Consider the following 22,116-nt stretch of genomic DNA (forward strand, 5'->3'; position numbering starts at 1 on the left):
AACCCGTGGGCTCAGGCAATCCATTCACCTCAGCCTTCCAAAGGCGCGGGATTACAGGCTGAGCCACCGAGCCCAGCTCATCTATTTCATTATTAACAATACGTTTTGGCCTCGGTGGCTCAGCCTGTCATCCCAGCACTTCAGGAGGCTGAGGCAAGTGGATTAATTTTATTGTAGAGATAGGTCTTGCCTGAGCCTGTGGGTTCGAGACCCACCTGGGCAACTTGGCGAGACCTATCTCTACAATAAAATTAAAATAGCCGGGCGTGGTAGCACGCGTCTGTAGCTCCAGCTACTCGGAAGGCTGAGGCTAAAGGATCTCTGGAGCCCAGAAGGTCAACACTGGGGTGGCCGTGAGCGTGCGTGCCACTGCACTACAGCCTGGGCAAAGGAGTAGGACTCTGACTCAAAAAAAACACCACTTTTTAGTGAGTTGCTAGTTACTATGTATTGTATACATTCTCTTGAATTTTTTAGATTAAAGCATAGTCTTTAATCGCCTCCCAACATTTTAGCTGTCATCCTTCTTGTAAGTCAAACAAAATAGTTATCACCTTTAATTCTGTTCAGTATAGGTGACTTGCCATCTTCTAGTGTAAAAAATCCAATTCTGAGAGTGAGACAGTGAAAGAGGCACAGGTACACATATGGGGAGTGGGGCAGTTGGTGTGTATCATTATATGGGATTAAAAGCGTAAGGACAAAGGATAGGAGTGGGAAATGTAGGCTAGTTCTTGACTCAGAGCGTTTTTTTTCCTCCAAACAACCAGTATAGCTAGACTTTTTGTTTGTTTGAGGAAGGCTATGAAATAATTTCATAAACAGCTTCTCTAGGCTTCCTGTGGACAGTTTATCTCTTCTTCCTCAATTGAAAATTTTTGCTACAAACATGTATTCATTATTTTTAATTTCTGGAAAATGGGAAATAAGATTTCCCATACTTTGAAATATCTTTCCTTTTTCTTCAATTTTATGGGATGTAGTTTTTCTTTGCTTTGGTAGAGGTACTTGCTTGACAAATGTGTTAAGTGAGTTTATCCAAGACATTTTTATTTCTTCTGTGAATATTTAATTGAATACCAGAAATATAATTATGAAATTTTTTCCAGTCAAATCCATTTTGACACCAGGATTTAAGTTTTTTCATGTTATGAGCAAGATTTTTTCCAAGTCAGAGACAATTTTCTTCACCAAAGTGAAAATATTTTAAGCTGTGATGACAGTAAAGCTTAACAATAGGTTGTTTGGATTGGAATAAAGATAACATTGGAGATGAAAGTTTTCATGCAACTGGTTATGGGCTGCTCACTTAGTTTTTCTAGCTGGGCGGGAGGAGAAACGTGCTGCTTTCTCTTCTGAGAATGGAAATACAACTGGAGATAATAAGAGAGGGAACTTAATACCTTTGAAATCTTGTTTAGTCTTAATACACTTAATATACTTAATAAATCTTCATACACTAAAATCTTGTTTGTCTCTTTGTGGCATCTGGTACCTCAGTTGCTTGCTTTATTATTCAGCTCTCTGAGGTAGTTAACTCATTATGATCACTTATTGCATTATGATCACTTATTAGTATGTTTCTTTCTCCCACTGGATTATGTGGTCCTGGTCTAATGCATTTTTGTATCATTAATACCTAGTAGAGTGCCTGGTGTAGCTTTGCTCAACAATGTGTTCCTTAAACTAAAAGGTGCCAAGTAGATATCATCATTCATATGTCTCTTAATTTATTTACCATAAATAAGAAGACACTGGTTCCCTCTTTAGAGAATTTTATTTGCTTCTCCTAGCATTTAGGATCATCATGCCATACAGAGAGGAAAGTTCGTTTTATATGGGAGATAATTCAACTTGTTACTTATGTAGGCAGAATTTCAAACAGGTTCTAAGTGTTGGCCTATGTATTTTTGTTCTGACGCAGGGAAAGAAGGTTTCTAGGGGAGATTAATGTCTGAGTACTTGCGAGGAGAGGACACTAAGGGTCACTTCTGGAAGGCAGATTTGGAGATTGTGAATCTCAAACTCCCCAGCCTCGGTTGGGGAGACAAAGTGGCCCTCAGTTTCTCAGAGAAACTCTGCTGGGGGCAGGAAACTTGGCTGATGAAAATAAAGCTGCCTAAAGTCTGTCCCTGGATACTTGTTAATTGTTGACAAGATAGGATGTTTTTGGATATAGTTCTGGGTATGTCCTCCAGATGTCTTCCAGCTCTGTTGTGAGGAAAAAAAGCTTCTTGAGAAAGGGAGAGTAAGAAAATAATTGATGAGGTTGTCCTTTTGAGAGACCAAGATGAAAAACAAAACTTGTTTTGTTCTCTTTTTAGAGAGTGTTTCTCTACCTCAGTAAAAGTAATATTTGCATCTGTGAGTGACAAAGCAAGAATAATATCAAGGAGACTAAATCAATCATTCCTACATTCCTGTGGTTGTGCCAGCCTCCACAGAATTTTAAGCAAAATGTTAAGCAAAAGTAATATGTATTTAGCAGACCTTTTGGTATATTTTTACCAACCTTGCTTTTTTTCCCTGGGGAAAGAAGGTAATCCAGCTTGTTCAGTAAATATTATTTTCACAAAATAGTAACTAAATATTAAAACACTTAGAAGGTTTATGAAAATTACATCAGGCATGCAGGGCATGTGATTATGTTTTTATTCATGAGATCACTTCATGGATTAAGAAAAGAAAATTGAAGCCAAATTCCTTTTATGGGGGGGTAGGAATTGGTGGAAAATGTTTTAAGTAGAAGGTATCTGACTTCTGTTTAAAGAGCATAATGCTACTGATTCAGCTAAAATATAATGATTGTTTATAGAAATTATAAAAATCCTTGATAAGATCACATTGACAGATAAGGATAAGTACTTTTAGAGATTAGTTTTGTACTCAGCTCAACTGTTTTTCCTCACTTTTAGAAGCCTAACTACCCTATCAGTCTGTGACTAGATTTTGATGCCAGGCAAGAAGAACTTGTGTAATCTTGCATATAACTCAATTATTGCGGCTAAATAGCTGCTGTCAGACCTTAATAAAACCCTCTCACTACAGAGAGATAAGACATTTTATTCTTCCCCTTGTCCTACTGGGAGGTGTAAATATATAATTAAGTTTGATGTCATTAATCACTTTCAAGTTGTTTGCTTCAGGCTTTCAAATATAAACCACTCCAAATCCCAATTTGATTAAAAATCGTGAGCCACTCAAGCTTATTGCTGTTGAGAATAGATGGGGTTATAGCTTGTATAATGCACAAAATGCGCATTTTAAGAGCATATTTCTTATATTTAAAGTTCTTGTCTGTCAGTCCTTAACATCTGGATTGTCTGAGCGTGTATTCCTATCAATTGCTCTTTCTCTTGACCATGGGTACCATTTTCCTTTACTTTACATGTATAATAGTTTTTAATTATTTACTGAACATTGTGGGTGATTCATTTCAAAGTTTGCTTTCCACTAGAGAATGCTCAGTTTTGTCCTAGTAGGTAGCTACATTACTGGCAGATCATCTTGTTCCTGTGGATGCTTGGTTTTAGGATTTGTTAGGGTGGGTGTACTTCTGTTTTGCCCTTAGTCCTACAATATAAATCTCAGTCCTAGGATATGATTCTTATGTTCAAGATGTGACCTTCAGTGGAAAGCATTAGGTGTCTACCAAGCTCTTGAGTGTTTACTGAGCCCCTCTAATTTGGCAGGACTTGAATTCAAAACATTTTGTTCTGTTTCCCCCGTACCAGGAGCCTTCTGCGCAGTCTTTTCAGCCATCCAACTCTTGCTTTCTCTTGGGTTTCTGATCTTATTTTATTGATGCACAGGCAGGAGTAATCTCAGGATTTGAACAGAATTGCTTCTCCCCTTGTGGTTCTGTCTTTTCTAGGATTTCTCTACCTCAAATTCTAGCTGCTGTGACAGCTCCAGATATCCTGACTAGCTCAGTAAGACTTCCATTTTCTGTTTGCACTCTGTTCCTCTTCTGCTGCTTGAACTGGAGTGCCTTCAGGGGGAAAACTGTAAATTAGGGTTGCATATAGCTTGCTTCCCTTTTCTGAGGCTTCTATCCCTTCCAGTTTCTGGCTGCTTTTGGTGACTTTCTGTTTAGAGTTTAAAATTGTTATGAGCAAAAGGGTTGATCTGACATACGTAACTCTGCCAGTATTTTTAATGATGAAAATTGGAAATGTGAAGGGGTCTTTCAGAATTTCCTGGATACCACTTAGGAGGTATCTAACTCTGTGTTTGTGAAACAATGGCAAGTTGCCATGAGTTATATAGGTTCCTGTATATGGGTGCTTGTACTTGTTGCAAAAGTTCCTATCTAAAAACTACACTTTAAAGCGAATTTTTATAAATATAAAATGTTACAAAATATAACTTTATGTCACATTTTATCTAAAACTTTTCTAGTAGTTGTAATAAACTTGAAACATTAACAACTAACAGTTTTCCTTGCCACGATTAGGGAATAACGTTGGTGGTTTAGGCCTCCTTAAGCCAATCCAGGAAAACTGGAGCTGTTGCTTTCTTTGTCCTCGATAAATATCTGCAGAGTAAGTAGAAAGTTGAGGCACTCAGGGTCTTGGGACTTAGCATGTAGTGGAGGATGCATCTGGTAGCGTTTGCCTTGTGGTGATGCTTCTCCAGAAAGGCGTTTTCAGAAGTCATGGCTGACTCAACATTTTCCCTTTTCATTCACCTTGTAGCACATGTTACAGGGACAGCATCAGATCAAAGAAATACATAGGGGGAGAATATCAACTGTGAAGTCACTTTTTGTTAATTCTGTGCTGAAACTGGTTCTGCCAGACTGGTTCCTTCAAGTGAGATGCCCTGTCTAGTAGAATAGCATATGTATAGTTTTTCTGGAAGATGCTAGCAGAAGCTTGGTCACTCTTCCATAGTTCTTTTATCTTTGCAACATAAAACAAAGGATGCTCTCTTTTGACTCATTAAATATCTTTTACAGAATGATTTTTTAACGTGATGGTCATTGATTTACTAATTCAGGAGTTATTTATCGCATGCTATCTATGAATACCACATATAACAGATAAGTCTGTGACAGTAGTCGCAATTAATCAGTATCATCATATTATTTCACACTTCTTTGAGAATTCGTAAAATAATGACCAATTCACTAACCTGGTCTTCTTAGAGAGGAATACAGTCAGGTGTGAAATAACTGTAATGTCTTCTGTAGGAGCCACTGGTGAATCGGAGGGCTGGGACTGGGGGAAGAGATGAAGCCCTGGCCTCAGATGTTAAGTTTAAGGGCGTACCAAAAAACTCAGTAGTCAAGACCAATGATATTTTAGTGCCATAGTTCAAAAAAATCAGAGTTAACGTAAAACGAAAACTGCTAAAACTTTAGATAAAGAGCAGGTCAGCATTCCTTTTTTCCCCTTTTGCCTCACGCTCCACTACAGTTCAGCATAGCACTGGTGAGTGGATTAAGAACCTGGCCTGGTGACAATATGGAGAGGACCTAGGTTTTCATGGCAGTTCGAGCTGAGTCTGAGTCCTAATTCCCACTGGCAGTTGGGTCTCTGGCAAGTTGAAGATAGTAACTCTTGAGCTGACCTGGGGTGCACTCTTGGAAAAATGTGCTATTATCCTGAGCCTCAATTTGCCTGCCAATAAAACGGGACAAAATTACATATTCTAAAGTGGTAGTTCAGGCAGGAACTTCTGAGAAGAAAGTGTGCAGCTTTTGAAAGCACATGAAAGGTGACTTTTTGGATAGGACTATGACCAAAACTCTTCTTTTTATGGTTTCTGACTTTAGAGTAGAGATAGTAGCATTGAGTAGGTCCAAACACCTCAGAATATCGAACCTACTTGTAGCTTCATGAATATACTTGGGCCAGGCTTCGTGAATGCTGCATTTCTGAGAAGTGACCTTTGACTTGAAAGTCCTGTGTAATTACTATAGATGAAATATAAGAAGAGGGCAGCAAAGGTGAGGATAGAGGATATTGCGCTTAAGTAGTGAAAACTGGTTTTAAACTTCTCCCTTCTTTTTACCAATGGAGCAGGAGCAAGTCCAGACAATTTATGCAGCTGTGAAATCAATACTGGTCAAATTCAATGACTTCTGATAAATGTTGCTGCCAGCACAAAAGTCACAAGTTGTTAAACATAGCACCTTACATTTGCATAGTGAGTTACAGATGTATATGTATATATTCTGTGAGGTCTTTCTTTGTTTAGCACTTGAGATCTGGACCCTTTAACAGTACCATTCCTAAGTGATTCCTCCTTATACTTATGTCCTTTAGAAGTCCTTGAATAAATATGTTGAATCCCTGAGGGGTCTTTCGTAAAGGAAATTTTGGTTACCAGCTTCTTAACAACACATAGCAACATAATTCCCATTCTCTGTTTTATTCTTTAGGTTGGAATCTTTACATATTTCAGTGCTCAGTAGAGGTGTAGGAGAAGGTGGTTCTTAGGCTTTGCCTGTATCATTTTGCCTGTCTTGGGTAACTGCCAATAAGTTAAATAAACTAATTTTGGCCTGTAAACCTGGCATTAATAGATGTGAGTTTAGCTAGGTTTCTTTCAACACAGTCTCCAGGTTAATCATAATCTTATGTGAAGTTTCTTTCTTATTGTTTAATTGTGTCTTGTCAGCACCATTAATTTCATGTAAGAATTCTTTTTTTTTCTCCCTTTCCCTTGTGACTAAGCAGAATGAGAAATATTTCTCTTTCAGGATCTGGAGAAGCTTAATTAAGTCCTTCATTTTAATTTTGTCTGTATCCGCTCTTAGTCAAGGATAACAAAGGAGTAGGGGATATCAGAATGTGGTAAGAATGTAATTATCTAAACATTTCTAAGCACTTTTTTATTTCTTTTTTTTTTGAGTTGGAGTCTCACTCTGTCGCCCAGACTGGAGTGCAGTGGCCGCTCCTGGCCACCGCAGCCTCGACCTGCTGGGCTCCGGTGATCCTTCCACCTCAGCCTTCCAAGTAGCTGGAACTACAGACGCGCGCTACCACACCCGGCTCATTTTTTATTTATTGTGGAGATGAGGTCTCGCCAAGGTGCCCAGGCGGGTCTCGAGCCCGCGGGCTCAGGCAATTCACTCACCTCGGCCTCCCAAAGGCGCAGGATTACTGGCTGAGCCACCGAGCCCGGTCCTTTTTTATTTCTTAAAAGCTGGCATAAATGTGTTGAGTGTGATGGAGGTTTTCATTAAGCCCTCTTTTCAACCTCTAGTAGCTAGCAATTTCCTAGCCAGGAATGAAGTTTAGTAGTGTCTTCTCCATCCTCCTGTCATACACATGTTTGTATTTGTGTATGATGTGTGCTAGTACACATATGAGAGTATTATGTATTTTGTTTTCATGTTTGCCCTAATTGAATTTTCACAAATATACATGCTTAGGGAATGTCTGCTGATGAATACTGTGTTTCTCCTCAATAAGACATGGTAGCAGTCCTCTGAAATCTTGCAGTCTTGTTGGCAAGATGAGGCGTACATAGATGATAAAATAAAACAGTCTGTAATTGCCCAGTGTGGTGATACAGATAATAAGAGCCATGGAGAATCAGAAACAGGAGCAACTGCCATGGAACAGAAGAGTAAAATCAGAGGATTTTTGGTGTACACCTTAGATTCTAAATCTTGGAATATTAGTGGTGCCTTAGGAGATAGAAAGGAAGGATGGGGAAGGAAGGGGGCACCGAGGAGACTAGAAAGGACTTTTATTTCCTGGAGTTATTATTACAGATTTCTTTATCATGTTTTTCATAATGACATGGCTTCAAAACCTTTCTACATCTTGGTTGCGCTCTTCTGTCAGTTCTCCAGTTTGTGTGAGGTTTTGCTCAGCCAATATGTGGAATAATCTGGCTTCACAATGACAGGTAAGTGATTAAAAAAACATCCCTTTAGCGCATGTTAGTGTAAGTATTTGGAGGTAGACCCTGTAATGAATATACATGTATACCCCTTGAATCTAAAATAAAAAATAAAAATAAGTGAAAAAAAAAAGTATTTGAAGGTAGAATGCCCAGAGTGAGGGTGAAGGAAAGGACAGGGGACAGGAAGAGAGTGTAGCTGGGAGCAATTACCTTCTTTTCCCCAGACCCTTGTGGCTTGACTGTTGATTCTTGTGCAACAGAGCAGCCAGGTAGGCCTGTGGCCATATGTTGCAAGGAAACTCAGAATCCAGGAATCTCTAAAGCAGGAACAAGAATGGCTTGGGATAGTGGAAGTGATAGAAAAGCCAAGACGTTGAAAACAGGGTCAGTTTTTTTTGTTTTTGTTTTTTAATTTTCTTTATTTTAACGATGTGAGTACAATTCAGGATTAGGTGTACAAACGGTCATCCATCGAACAGGTAAATTTGAGCCTCCCTTTGGTCCCTACTTTGCCTGATTTGAGATCAGGTAGGGTCCATTTTAATATACTGCATAGTTCTCTTAGTTGAGAATATAGGTATCTCATCCTTAGATAGCTCCTGTCCAATATATCACTGGCCAGATTCAGTTAATTTGAGGGATCCAGAGTAAGCAAGCATCTGTTAGCCAAGTCTTTGGTTACCCCAAATTAGCTCAAGTCCTTTACTGCTTGTTTCCTCTGATTATATAGTACATATGCAAACCCTCAATTATCCAGAATAAACTGGGGCTGCCTGTTCGGTGTGGAAAACATTTTGGTTTTGGTTATGATTCTCTTGCCTAGACCATGGTAGTGCCTTAGTCATTTGACCGCTTGTCACTAAGATTTTGAAATGCCAGAAATGCCAGTTCTTGCATTGTAAGCCAGAAACACCTTCCTGAGGAATTATTTTACTGGGCGATTTGCCCCTTCTAAATCCTCAGTCATCCTGAAAAGTACCTCAGGCGTCTCCTTGATTTTTAATTTTCTGTCTTGGTCCTGTTTGTATATAATGCTTGTGGTGTCTGAGTCTCTGTCTCATACTGCTGAAACTCATGGCCCTGAATTTCTGGGTCACCCTTCAGAAATGGGCAGAACTTGATCACTCATGAAAAGTGACTCACTTCCTTCCAGGCAAAGACTGACACTGACTATCAGAGTTCATAATTCGTCTCCACAGAAGAAAACTCTCTAATTGTGGGACATCACTTACTCTTTCCTAGCTTGTATAAGAATCAAGGATAGTGTCAGGAGCTGGGAAAGTAAGACAGGTGTTTGTGCTGTGTTGGTAGCATACATTAAAATGATATCTGGATAAAGGTCCTACGTGAATTTACTTAAGTGATTGATTCCCTGTGTGTTTAAATTTAGTGCTTCTCTTCCCAGACCATTGTCTCACACACATACATCAGTCAATTTATCAGCAGGTCAGATTCCATAAAGAGACTGAAATACCCGCCACCATTCTTTACTAAAGAAAACTGTTGGGGAGGATGGTAAGGCCTTTCTGTCCCTGTTAGACTCAGAATTCTTCTTCCTTCCCCTTATCTTGTTAGAATATATTGTTCCTTCTCCTTTGCTTGTTCTTCGATTCCTTATGTTCCCTGTGAGGGATTAGCTGAAAGTGTGGGTTGTGCAACAGTTCATTTACATAAGCATGTATTGAACTATCTGTGCACTTAGAAAGGTGATAGGTAGGCCCTGTGAAGGATATATATAAAAAAAAAAAAATACACAGAATGGTTCTTGTCCTAGGAGCCCCTGCTTGGAGTAAGGCAGTGGTCAAGACATATACAACCAGACTTCCAAGCATTAACTTCAGCAAGCATCATTACATCCTTGGGTGGTATTGCTGAGGGAGTTCAAAAGCCAAGAATGTTCAGTCATCATCTTTAGGAAGTCAAAGGAACTTTGGCGAGTACCTTTCTCGCTCATCTTGTTTTATCTGGAAGGAGCTCGGGGCCTGCTAAGTAAATTACTCTGTATTACATAGCAGATTAGAATGTAGACTGAGTCTAAGAGCTGTTTCTCCATACCCTATCAGGCAATCTAAAGATTCAGTACTATTTCTTTGCATTTGTGGTACCCATATGGGTGCAATTATTTTTGAACTAGGAATCCTTTCAGATCAAACAGTAAGTTTTTTTTTTTAAATTTATTTTAAAGATGTGTGGTACCATTCAGGGTTAGGTATATAAATGTTCATTATACAGGTACCTTTGTTGATGAGGTATGCCCCTCCTCCCCCAGCAGTTTCCCACTGCTGCCAGTCCCTTCAGACAGTAAGTTTTTTAAATGATTCAATTTTCATATATTTTTGGGGCTTCAGAACTTTGAAGGTGGTCATCCACCAACATTGGGAATGCCAGTCTCTAAAGAATCTAGCAGTTCATGCTATTGAGGCCACCTTGCAGTATGTTTTATGATTCAAGGCTTCAGGTCCCTGGTAGTTCATGTAGTCAATCTTTTTTTTTTTTAAGATTTTATTTATTAGTTTATTTTAGAGACAAAGTCTTGCTCTGCCATCCGGGATGAAATGCAATGCGATCATAGCTCACTGTAGCTTCAAATTCATACCCTAAATTTATCCTCCCACTTTGGCCTCCCAAATTGCTGGGATTATAAGCATGAGCCACTGTACCTGGCCTCATGTAGTCAATCTTTTAGCAAAGACTAATAAAAGCCTAATAAAAGTGCAAGAGAGAATGAAGACTGTGTGTGTGTGTGTGTGTGTGTGTGTGTGTGTGTGTGCGCGCGCGCGCGCGCACATGCAGACATGCTTCTGTGTGTGTGCTGGTTAACTTCATATCTAGGGGAAAATGTGATTAAAAACATAATCTACTCCATATGGGGTTGGCCCACTTTGAATGATTTACGGGTGAATGAGGGTTAAGAAGTACTCTGTGTATCAGGAATCTTAATTAGTTTTGAAAATCCTTTGGGTAAATAGCTCATCCTAGTGGTTCCCAAACTTTGAGTGTAATTAAAGTCTTTTTAAGGTGTAAAGATTCCAAGGACCCTTCCGTTTTGCCCTTTGGCTTCTGTTAAGGATATGAGCACTGAATAGTTGAATGCCTTCTATATGCCAGTCACTGTGTCAGGCACTGGGAGTATGGTAATTCATAATTCTTCGCCTGTTGGGTAAGACAAATAATCATAATAAAGGCTTCATGAATGCTTGCTAGGTCAGAGTGATGGGAACCAAGAGGGGTTGTCAAGGCTGTGTCTCAGAGGACATAATACTTAAGCTGAGGCTTAAAGGAATTTTAGGGCTTAACTATGAGACGAGGGTATGGAAGAGTGTTTGGGGCTGAGTGAACAGCACGCCCAGAGGTCTGAAGGTCTGAAGGTAAGAAGCGGTGCACTGGAGCATTTTGGGGGAGCTGGAAGATGTGGAGTTCAGCGAGAGTACAGCGCTTGGAGGAGAGATGATGTTGAGACAAAGCGATTTCTCAGTCTGTTGTTCAAGTACAATGTATGGTGTTAAGCTCTACTAAGAATATGATTATACTCCAATAATCATAACAACATATAAATATATTTAAATATGGACAAGACTCTATTTAGTAGTGTAGAAAGTTATTTATAAAAATTGCAGACTCTTTGCAGTAACTCTGCAGCCCATAGCTTGGGAACAACTGGCTTAATTCATTTTTTTGTTAATTATGTTGAAGGGTGCTTTTTGTAAACTCCTGTGTGTAGTGTGTGCTTGCTGTGTTTTGATCACAAGTAGATATTTTTGTCGTGAGTGAAGTGTGGCCAGATCCTGACTGTGTACTGGAAGACAGAGGAAAGACCACCCTCTATTATAGCAGCAACACAAGTCTTTCGACACTGTGTCGAAAGACCCAAACTTTCAAGGATGGTTGAAGAGACTAGGCACTCAGCTCAGTCTCTGAGCTCTGATAAACGAGCTGATGCTGCAAACTGGAAGATAAGGGCATTTGCAAAGTTCTTTTATACATAAAGTATGGTTTTCCATTGCATTGGTTACTGGTTTCAGTCTCCAGTGAAGATGAATGATGCTGTGAATTAACAGTTTTAACATCTGTATCGCTTCAGCTTCTTTTTAAGTGGATTTATTAAAAATTTCTTTCTTTATTCATTTATTGCTTTATTCAGATGAAAGGGCAAAAAACCTGAACCCATGTAAGCTAAGAGAGGTGGAGTTTCGGAAGATAATTCCCAGCTCGTGAAGTTCTTTTCCTGTGGGAAACTTTTAATTTGGAAGCATGCAGCCTAATTGTGGGAACCAAGATTAACATTTTCTGAAATACTTCTACAAGAAAAGCAGAAATGGTCTGTCCAGGAAGCTGAATTTACATAGTAGAAAAATGGGCTGCTCTACAGTATTTGGTAGTCTTTGTGTATTAGTTGTGATAAAAAGTGTGTTGTGTGTGTATGGGGGGGGAGAGAGAGAGAAGAGAGAAAAGAGAGATCGTACTTTTGTCTTGGTTTCCTTTACATCAAACTAGTAAGGTCCTTGAAAGTGTGTTTTACCACAGACTGCTCAGTTCTGAACCCTACACTAGACGTGAATACTTTTTTTTTAAAGTTCTTTTTGTTTTTCCTTCTTGCTGAGTAAGCGGTAGTGTTTCCTTTTTTATTTTTTATTTTTTTGGGGGGAGGGAAGGGGTTGGGAGTGGGAGTATGAATGACAAGAAGTCGTCCACATGACAGAGCTCCTTCCCTTCTATTCCCCTCCTTACCAGGAAGTTAACTAGAAGGCTAATGCATTTTTTAAAAACAAAGTCAGTAATTAGCATAACCTAGTTAGTTACCTTTACACAGAGTTACAGAATTAAAAAGTTGACAGTCTGATGAGACCTCAGACTAAAGGTACTGGACGGAGAACGAGGAAGCTAGACCAGTGAATGGGTTGGGTCTCTTGAATGCCCAGCCCAGAGTTTAGATTTGATTCTGTAGGCTCTGGATGTCTACAAGTTTGTAGCCAGAGCCTTGGTAATTGAATGTTACACAGGAACTTTCACTAGTTACAGCTAGGCTTGGCTGTTAGCAATTATTTTTATCTACTTTAATAGGGGGAAGACAGAAGGGGGGCAGGAAACTAGGCTGGCATTATGGCCACAGGAAAGAACACACTGATTTGGGGCCTTTCAAACTGCAGACCTTTGTTGCGGATGGATGCTTAATTTGGTTTCGGGTTTTGTTGATTTTCTCCCCTACCCCTACCTCATTTACCTTAACGATGGCTCCCCCCTCTCGAGCTCTGCTAGGGCAGGCTGCCACTGCGGACTGGGGGGCGAGAGGCCCAGAGCAAGAAGAAAGTGGGTTGAAAGCAGAGTTCTGTTTAAAGAATTTTCTGCTGGAAAGTAGCCCAGAGGGAGTAAAGAGGAGCTTTAATGAGGAGCAGCTGCAGTGCCGATGCAACCCACATGAGACATTTTTTTCCCCTTCGTTCCACATTCTGTGTAGTTTTCTAAAAATCATGATTTTGAAATAGCTTTTTTTTGTACAGCACGCCTCTCTTTTTCTTCTTGTATGTGGTGGGGTTTTGCTTTGTTGTTGTTTTTAATGGCCAAATCCTCTCCTTAAAAAAAAAATGCTAAAGACAGAGCCGAAGCAAAGCCCTGGATGCAATTTGGGCTCACCCTGCTGATACAGAGCATTCGGTGGAGAAAACAAGGGGGAGAGAACACTGGCTTTTATTTGGAAAAGGGCCTTATTTCCTGCTCAGGCTTCAGTCATCTTGGAGCTGACACAAGCTGCTACACTGTTTTAAGCTTTTCTCTGGACGAGTGGCTATTCACTTAGGAAACGTGAAAGAACAAATTTTTCTGTCCTCTATTACTGGGGAGACTGATCCTGAGCTGCAGCCATTGCCAGATACATCGGAATTGCTATTCAAACCCCAGCTTTGTTGAAATCTGTAAAGTGGCTACATGTAAACTAATCCAGGCTGTTGGTGAGATGTGAGAGTTGGGGTCTGGTTTTCATCTGTTTTGGTGAGGGGGGACTGCAGGGGTATCCTTTCACATGGAATGTTTTCTAGTTCCATTAGAAGGAGTCTCTTGTTTTTCTCTTTTTCTCCCTTCTTCCCTCCCCTTTATCCATTCCCTGTGTGTGTGTGAATAGCCACAATAAAAAACTGGACCCTTTGGTGGCAGATATGACAGACTTTTAAGGAAAAGGTAACGAATGTATCTGTATGAATCTGATAAATGTTCAGATGAGTCTATGGAGTTGTTTTACCGGGGAAAAATGCCCCCCAATCTTTTCCTGTATTCATAGTCTCATATGTGGATTGTGTTCTTTCAGAGTTCCCAAGCTACAGAAGAAGGATAGATAGAGTAGAAGGAAGTCACCAAGAGAACTATGGAAACAGTCAATCTGTTCTCTTAAAGAGGGAGGCATTCATGTAGTTTTGGGAATGAAAGGCAGCTGTTAGATTTATTTGGTTGCTTTTTGGAAAACTTTTTACATATATTTTTATTTAGTTCAAGATGTAGGCTAGTTTTCAAATGTATACTGGGTAACTTAATAGAATTATGGATTTATGAGGACACTTTGGTGTTTATGTAGTCATGTTTCTACCCTCTGACAAAATCAGCTTGAAGCCTTTTTTTAGCCCTTGCATTTAGGCAGAGCCTTACTTCCTGCTTAGACTATCAGGGTATAGGGTGTCCTTACATTACAGGTAAACAAGGATTTGCGAATTGAAACCTCTCCTGCCTTAGGAAACACAGGTCCTTTATTTCTGGCTGTCTCACCCATTGCTCCCTTTTGTTCCATGCCTGTAGTTTTGCTTAGCTTCTTGAGTGGCAAGTACCTCAGGATGACTTCTTCTTTTTTTTTTTGACTTGGAGTCTTACTCTGCTCTGTCGCCCAGGCTGGAATGCAGTGGCACACTCATGGCCATCGCAGCCTTGACCTACTGGCCTCAGGCGATCCTTTCGCCTCAGCTTTCCTAGTAAAGGCATGTGCTACCACGCCCAGCTTATTTTTTTGATTTATTGTAGAGATGAGGTCTCATCAAGTTGCCCAGGCTGGTTTTGAACCCTGAGCTCAGGCAATCCTCTCACCTCGGCCTCCCAAAGTGCTGGGATGACAGGCTTGAACCACTGTGCCCAGCCAGGATGACTTCTTAGGGTTGATTTGGCCTGTGTTATACGAGGCAGATCACAATGTAGAGTTGAAAGGGGATTTTTTTTTAGCAGATTTGGATTGAGAGAGACTGACTTTATGCATCATATGAAATGTAACTTGCTTTGGAGCTAGTTGCTTATTGGTACTTAGGTTCTCATGGTATTCAAGGAACCTGCACCATGGGGCTCAAGACATTTTTTCCCATAAAAACTATCTAGATGGGAGTTTGAGAGAAGCACAGAAAAGATATAACAATGGTGTAAATGAACAAAAGCGTTACTGGTAAAAACAATGCAGTGCATGACATAACACAGCATCTACTGTTGGAGGGATCAGAGATGGATGGGCTGGTTTGGTAAAGGCTCACTGGGATAGGTTTTAAAAGGGCATGGGTTTTTCTTTCTTTGAAAGAAGCATAGAAGAAAGGAATATGAATTGGAGAATATAAGAAGGGAAATGTGATATTTCTCCCTGGAAATTAGAAAGAATGTTTGCATGTGGGGGACAGTAGACAAGACGATGGAACCAATTTGGAGTGTTTGAGTTATGAATTCCTAAAGAGCAAGATGGTTAGATGGTAGGCATGGAACAGACAAGCAGGTCAGAGATTCAAAGGAACTTGGATTTGAAAGGCTAGGCCCTAAATGCTAGCTTCTGAGCAGAAGGGTGGCATGATTAAAATTTTGCTTGAGAAAGATTATTCTTTAGTGTGCTTAGTTTTAGCATACTTTCTGGACTGTCCTTATGGAAAGATGTAGATAGGATGCTGATCCAGTTATAGGGATAGAGCTGGCTGAATGGATGTTAAGATATAATTCACGTACTATCAAATTTACCCCTTTAAAGTGTACAATTTGGTGGTTTTTAGTATTTTCAAAGAGCTGTGTGACCGCCACCATTATATAATTTCAAAAATTTTTTATCACTCCCAAAAGAATCTCTCGATTGCTCAGTAGCTACTCTCCATTTCTCCTTCTCCCCAGCCCTGGCAACACTAACCTACTTTCTATCGCTGTGGATTTGCCTATTCTGAACATTTCATAAAAGTATAATTATATAATATATGACCTTTGGTGCCTGACTTCTTTCACTTAGCATGATGTTTTCAAGATTCATTCATGTGGTAGCATGTATCAGAACTTCGTTTCGTTTTATGGCCAAATAATATTTCGTTATTTGGATATACTACATTTTATGTCTCTTTTTACCAGCTTATAGATATTTTGATAGTTTCCACTTTTTAACTACTATGAGTAATTCCACGGTGATTGTTTCTATTGTGTAGATATGTTTTCAGTGATCTTAGTTATATACCTAGGAGGAGAGACAGAACTTGAAGACTTAAGAAAGAAAGAACTTTCTGACAATGGGATTCGCCCACATTGAAGATTGTTCTGCTGCTGAAGCAGTGAGCCAGTAAATTTATTTTTCTTAACAAATACATGGTGTTTACTATGTGCTGGTTAGTAATCTTAGTACTTTACAATTAATTATTTAAAAATATTTTGAGATATTCACTATTTACAGTAGGGAAGTTTAGGACCTTGCCCAAGATTACACATTGAGTAAATGGTGGAGCTGGGCTTGAAATCCAGGTGGTCTGGATCTAGAGTCTGTACCCTTAATAGCAGGAATAATAACTCTATGCATGTATTAAATTCTTACAATTTTTCAGGCTCTATGCTACATGCTTGCGTTCAAGCAGAGGCTGGTAGTCATCTTTTAGGAATGTTTTAGAAATGATCATATCATCAGGTAGAAATTACCTTTGAGTATCTTGAATCTCAAGGTTCTGTTATTTCAAGGATGGATGGAAGTGGGGGAAAAGCCAGCAACAAGATGTCTGACCTGAGGTTTTTAAGATGATCAGAATTTGTATCAAAAAGGAAACTGTGCAAATGAACGATAAGTATTTTAGGAATTCAGTTGACAAGACTAGTCAGGACATGATAATAGATTGTATATAACATGAAGGGATTAACTAATAGTGGGTTTAAATTGTGAGTGGAAGGTTTAGAAAAATGAAGGCATTAAAGTTTCATGGGAAAGTGATCTCCTTTTTCAAATGTTTAGTTTCATGTAGTGGCAGGACATATTAGGGTAAATAGATGGCATTTAGAAGCTGGCTGAACATTTGGAATTGGAGTGGTATTTTCTGGAGTCAGTTACATAAAGGGTGGTTGTTTGAAACCAAGTGAACAACAGCAAGTAATACATCCAAGAAGAAAGAACAGTGCCACCTGCATGGCTAGTCCCTCATCTCATTCAGGTCTCAACTCAAATGATTACCTTCTGAGTGAGGCCTTTCCTGATTTTCCTGTTTTAAACTGAAATACCTGTCTTGACCCACCCTGCATTCCCATCCCCAACTGTATCTTCCCCCCCCCTTTTCCTTTTCATGGCACTTAACTCCATCTAACATATCTTTTGCTTATTAATTTTATTTTTTGTCTTCCCCTATCAGAATTTAAACTTTATGAGTGCAAGGATTTTCCTATTTCTAGAAAAATGCCTATAATAGGCACTTACTAAATGTTTGCTGCATGAATGCATGAATATTAAGTTTAATATTCTTTGTGGAAACCAATAGGTTTAGTTTCCTTATGGAAACCCATCATTAATAAGGATATTGGTTGCTACTTATAGAATTAGACTTCATATATTTTCTACTCAGGGGTTGGCAAACTTTTCCTGTAAAGTGCCAGAGAGTAAATATTTTTCCAGGCCATGTGGTCTCATTGCAGCTATTCAACTCTATTGTAGTATAAAAATCAAATATAGACAAATCTATAAATGAGTGAGCATGGCTGTGTTCCAATAAGACTATTTATGAGCACTAAAGTTTGAATTTTATATAATTTTTAAATGTCACAAAATATTACCCTTCTTTTGATTTGTTTCCAATCATTTAAAAATGTGTAAAAACCATGTTTAGGCCGGACTCGGTGGCTCAACCTGTAATCCCAGTACTTTGGGAGGCCGAGGTGAGTGGATTGCCTGAGCCCACGGGTTCGCGACCTGCCTGGACAACTTGACGAGACCTCATCTCTACAGTAAATTAAAAATTAGCCGGGCGTGGTAGCACGCGCCTGTAGTTCTAGCTACTTGGAAGGCTGAGGCAAAAGGATCACCGGAGCCCAGCAGGTCGAGGCTGCAGTGGCCGGGAGCGGCCACTACACTCCAGTCAGGGTGACAGAGTAAGACTCCAACTCAAAAAAAAAACCAAACAACCATGTTTAGTTTACAGGTCATACAAAACAGGCAGGTGACCAAATTAGACATGCAAGTTATACTTTGTCAATCTCTACTTCTGCTGGTTTCTTAATTTTCCATCCTTGGTAGGGAGCAACAATGTGGATTAAACTTTGAAAGAAAAACTAATTCAGAAATACTTCTGTTTGACTTCAGAAACTTTCACGTTGACTGGGCATGGTGCCTCATGCCTGTAATCCCCGCACTTTGGGAGGCCAAGGTGAGAGGAGTGCCCAGGAGTTTGAGACCAGCCTGGGCAACATAACAAGATCTTGTCTCTACAAAAACAAAAATAAAAAATTTAGCCCAGTGTGGTGGTGTGCATCTGTAGTTCCAGCAACTCGGCAGACTGAGGCAGAAGAATCAGTTAAGTCCAGGAGGTAGAGGCTGCGGTAAACTGTGATCGCACTGCTGCACTCTAGCCTGGACGACAGAGAGATTTCAGCTCAAAGAAAAAAAGAAACTTTCATGTTGTCTTATTTGTTTTCCTGGGAACCTTAGGTTTTCATTATGTGCATATGATGTTACTATTTAAATGAATTTGCATTCTCTTAGCAAAGCTGGGCAAAGCCCACCCAGGCATAAAAGTTTGCCGTTATTTACAAGGTGAATAATTCTCATATGGAAAATCAAGAGTCATTAGCTAGGCCTAATGCCCAAAGGAGTGTCACTGTGGATGAGAATTGTGTTGCAGTTTTTAACATCATTAGTAACACATTTCTTGAATAAGCTGCAAATGCTTTTAATAATATATCTCAGGGTTAATTTTAGCTATGCTACATTGGCACTTTTTGCTCCTCTACTGAAAAAACAACAAAAAAAAAACTATTCTATTATCAAATCAAGCTGTATTTTGGATAAGGCATCACATTTTCCTCAGTAAGCACAAAGAAGAGAGGAAAAAATATTTTCCATTTGCAACCCATTTTAATTAATTCTAAGGTTTTCACATACTTGATTTTGTTCAATTCTTACAACAATTTCATGATGTTAGGCAGCCTTATTACCTATTCAAATGTGGGAGAATGGATACTGAGGATGAGTAATTTGTCCAAGGTCACAGCACCAGGACGCTAAACAAGACCTTCTGACCTTCTGAGGTGCCGACACCTCACTGTCACCTGCAGCAGTCTTTGGTTTCAGTGCTATGAACTCTCTTCACTGCCTCCTGGTCTCATGAAGATGTTCAGAGCCCTAGCTGCCTTGGGCTCAGCCACACTTGCCTTATACTTACATCGTGACCACTGTAGTGGCCTCTTTCATCGCTCCCACTGTTGCTATTTACAGCTCTGTTTTCTTCTCCAGCCATTTTGGCTACTGCACAATTCTTCTAGGCATGTTCCGCCTTACTTCCTTAAATATCTGGCCTTTTTTCTTTTCTTAATAACTGTGATCCCTGAAGACCTCACCTTATCCACCAGCAACCATTGAAGGGTCTTGGCAAAGACAGAAAGGGGTCAAATATATAGACCCCAGTACTTCAGGTCTAAGCGATTAGTAAAATTAGGATGCCAGGGATTGGACACAGGAAGACATGATAGGAGCTCTTTTTAAGGAGAGGAGATTTAGAGTTTGGTTTAAATGTGTAATCTTGGTGGAACAGCGTACTAGAGTTGGCTTTCTATCTCCCAAAAGGTAAAATGGAGGAATAAATTGAAATAAATACCTGAGGCACCAGCCAACTAGCAAAATTTATAGTTAGAATTAAAGTCTTTATGTGCCTAATTTTAAATGCTTCTTAGAGGTCCCATTTAAACAACTTCTTCATTATGAAAATGGATACTTCCCATGCCTTTTAAATGTTGCTAGGGAGGATGTCATAATATTTATGACATCTTAATTTAAGATGGTTGTGCATCTTTTGAATCAAGGAGTGGCATATAAAATGATTCTTCAGTGTCCCAGTGTGGAAAATGTTATAGAATGTTATGCTTGAATTTTTTTCCCTTCTCCATTTTGGTGTTTATATGGTATCTTGGATATTTTTATATTATTTTAATTGTATTTGTGCTTGGTTAAAAAAACTGCCTGCTATTTATGTATTAACAGATTTTTAAATACTCCTTTAAACCCTTTCCTATTCCTGTACCTCCCTGCCCTTTCGTTGCTGCATTCTCAACCACCTGAAGATAACCCAGGAAGCTCGGTGTAGACCAATGGATGTGTTAGGGAAAACAAGAGAAAGAAGAACTTACTATGTCTCAATGTTTAAAAGCACATGATGTCTTATGTATTTTAAATTGGAAGAAATAAGAAAGTCAAATTTATACATTATCATGTAAACATCTCAATTCTAGCAAAAGGCTTAGACAACATGATAAAGTTAATTAATTGAAGCAGACAAGTATGAATACCGTTTCAGCCTGTACCTACATGAACAAAGCTGCTGGTGACTTAATATTAAAGCCGATGCTCATTTGTTATTTTTTAAGTCCTTGGGCCCTTAAGAATTATGCTAAATACCTATGCTCTATAAATGGAACAATAAGCCTAGATGACAGCTAAAACCGAAAAAAGAAAAAGAAAGAAAAGAAAAAAGTTGTGATGTATTTTGCCTTTGACTCAGAGTCATGCTGACTGACCACGGCAGATGCTGCTGTATCATCCACTTGATATTTTGTCACCTGCCTAGACTCAAAAGGACATGAGAATATGCAGTTAAATTCTCTAAGCTCTTCTTTTCTTAAAGTGAGGCAGTTATACAGGTTGTACCTCTAGATTTCTTGATTCACAGGCTAGTGTTTTCCTGAATAGACTGTATTGTCTTACTGTAAGTTTTTGAACTTACAAGAAGTCAGATGTTTTCATGGACTCTTCTCTCTCGCATACAGATGTCCAGAGGGCTTCTTGGGAGAATATTGTCAACATCGAGACCCCTGTGAGAAGAACCGATGCCAGAATGGTGGGACCTGTGTGGCCCAGGCCATGCTGGGGAAAGCCACGTGCCGATGTGCCTCAGGGTTCACAGGAGAGGACTGCCAGTACTCAACCTCTCACCCCTGCTTTGTATCTCGCCCCTGTCTGAATGGGGGTACCTGCCATATGCTCAGCCGGGATACCTATGAGTGCACCTGCCAAGTCGGTTTTACAGGTAACCAATGGGATTCAAGCCTGTGCTTTCCTACCTTCAGGAGACACCTTTATTTAGCATTTTTAGATCTTGGAGTCTGGCTCTTGAGGGTTCCCCAACTCTGGTGTGCATTTAACATTATGATGAGGAACTGGAATGTTCCAGACAACCATCTGTGACTTCCTTTTGAGAGTTTTGAGGGATGGAGGAAGAGGAAAAAAGGATCAAATACTTGGAAACATTTAACTGCTTAAAATATATATGTCGGGATGGGGGATCAGAATTACTTCACTACAAGAAATACTCTGTCACCAGAAGACAAGCTGCTGGTGCTATTGATGACTCGCTCATTGAAATCTCCTTTCCCTCGACATCCAGGGCACTGGCTATTCTACTTTTCTGAACTTTGATTGTTCTTTTGCTTCTTCACTGCCTTGTCCTTATCTGTTAAGTTTTTGTTTTCCCTGGAGCGTTGTTTTCAACCCCCTTTTGACGCATATCATGGTTCTCCTAGGGAATCTCACTGTCTTCAATGGCCTCCACTGCCACAACCTTCATCAGTTGCTGGTGGCTTTCATAGTTATCCCTTTAGCTCTGCCCAACCCTGACATTCAGGCTCTTAGTTCTAACTATCCATTGCATGTTCTTGGAAATTCTACAGGCACCTTCAGCTCCGCATGTAGACAGAAGTATGTAACACCAGTGTGCACTCCAAACACCCGAACTGAAAACGCCTTCTACCTTGTTCTTGTTTCACCTCCACTAAGGCATCTAGCCCTGCCTCTGAGTTACCTCTCACCTGTCT

At 39.7% G+C, this 22,116-nt stretch overlaps 1 protein-coding gene across 1 annotated transcript in view; it reads left to right on the forward strand.

Annotated features, from left to right (window-relative positions):
• Nucleotides 1–22,116, forward strand: part of NOTCH2 (notch 2) — a 114,473-nt gene that overhangs the window by 2,665 nt on the left and 89,692 nt on the right. The window contains exon 3 of the mRNA XM_021707438.1: nt 21,073–21,332. Coding sequence (XP_021563113.1) covers nt 21,167–21,332 — 166 coding nt within the window. The 5' untranslated portion in view covers nt 21,073–21,166. The remainder of the gene's footprint in view (nt 1–21,072; nt 21,333–22,116) is intronic.

The sequence above is a fragment of the Carlito syrichta genome, unplaced genomic scaffold (genome assembly GCF_000164805.1).
Source record: "Carlito syrichta isolate Samal-C Ts95f unplaced genomic scaffold, Tarsius_syrichta-2.0.1 Scaffold117954, whole genome shotgun sequence".
In the NCBI taxonomy this organism is placed as follows: domain Eukaryota; kingdom Metazoa; phylum Chordata; class Mammalia; order Primates; family Tarsiidae; genus Carlito; species Carlito syrichta.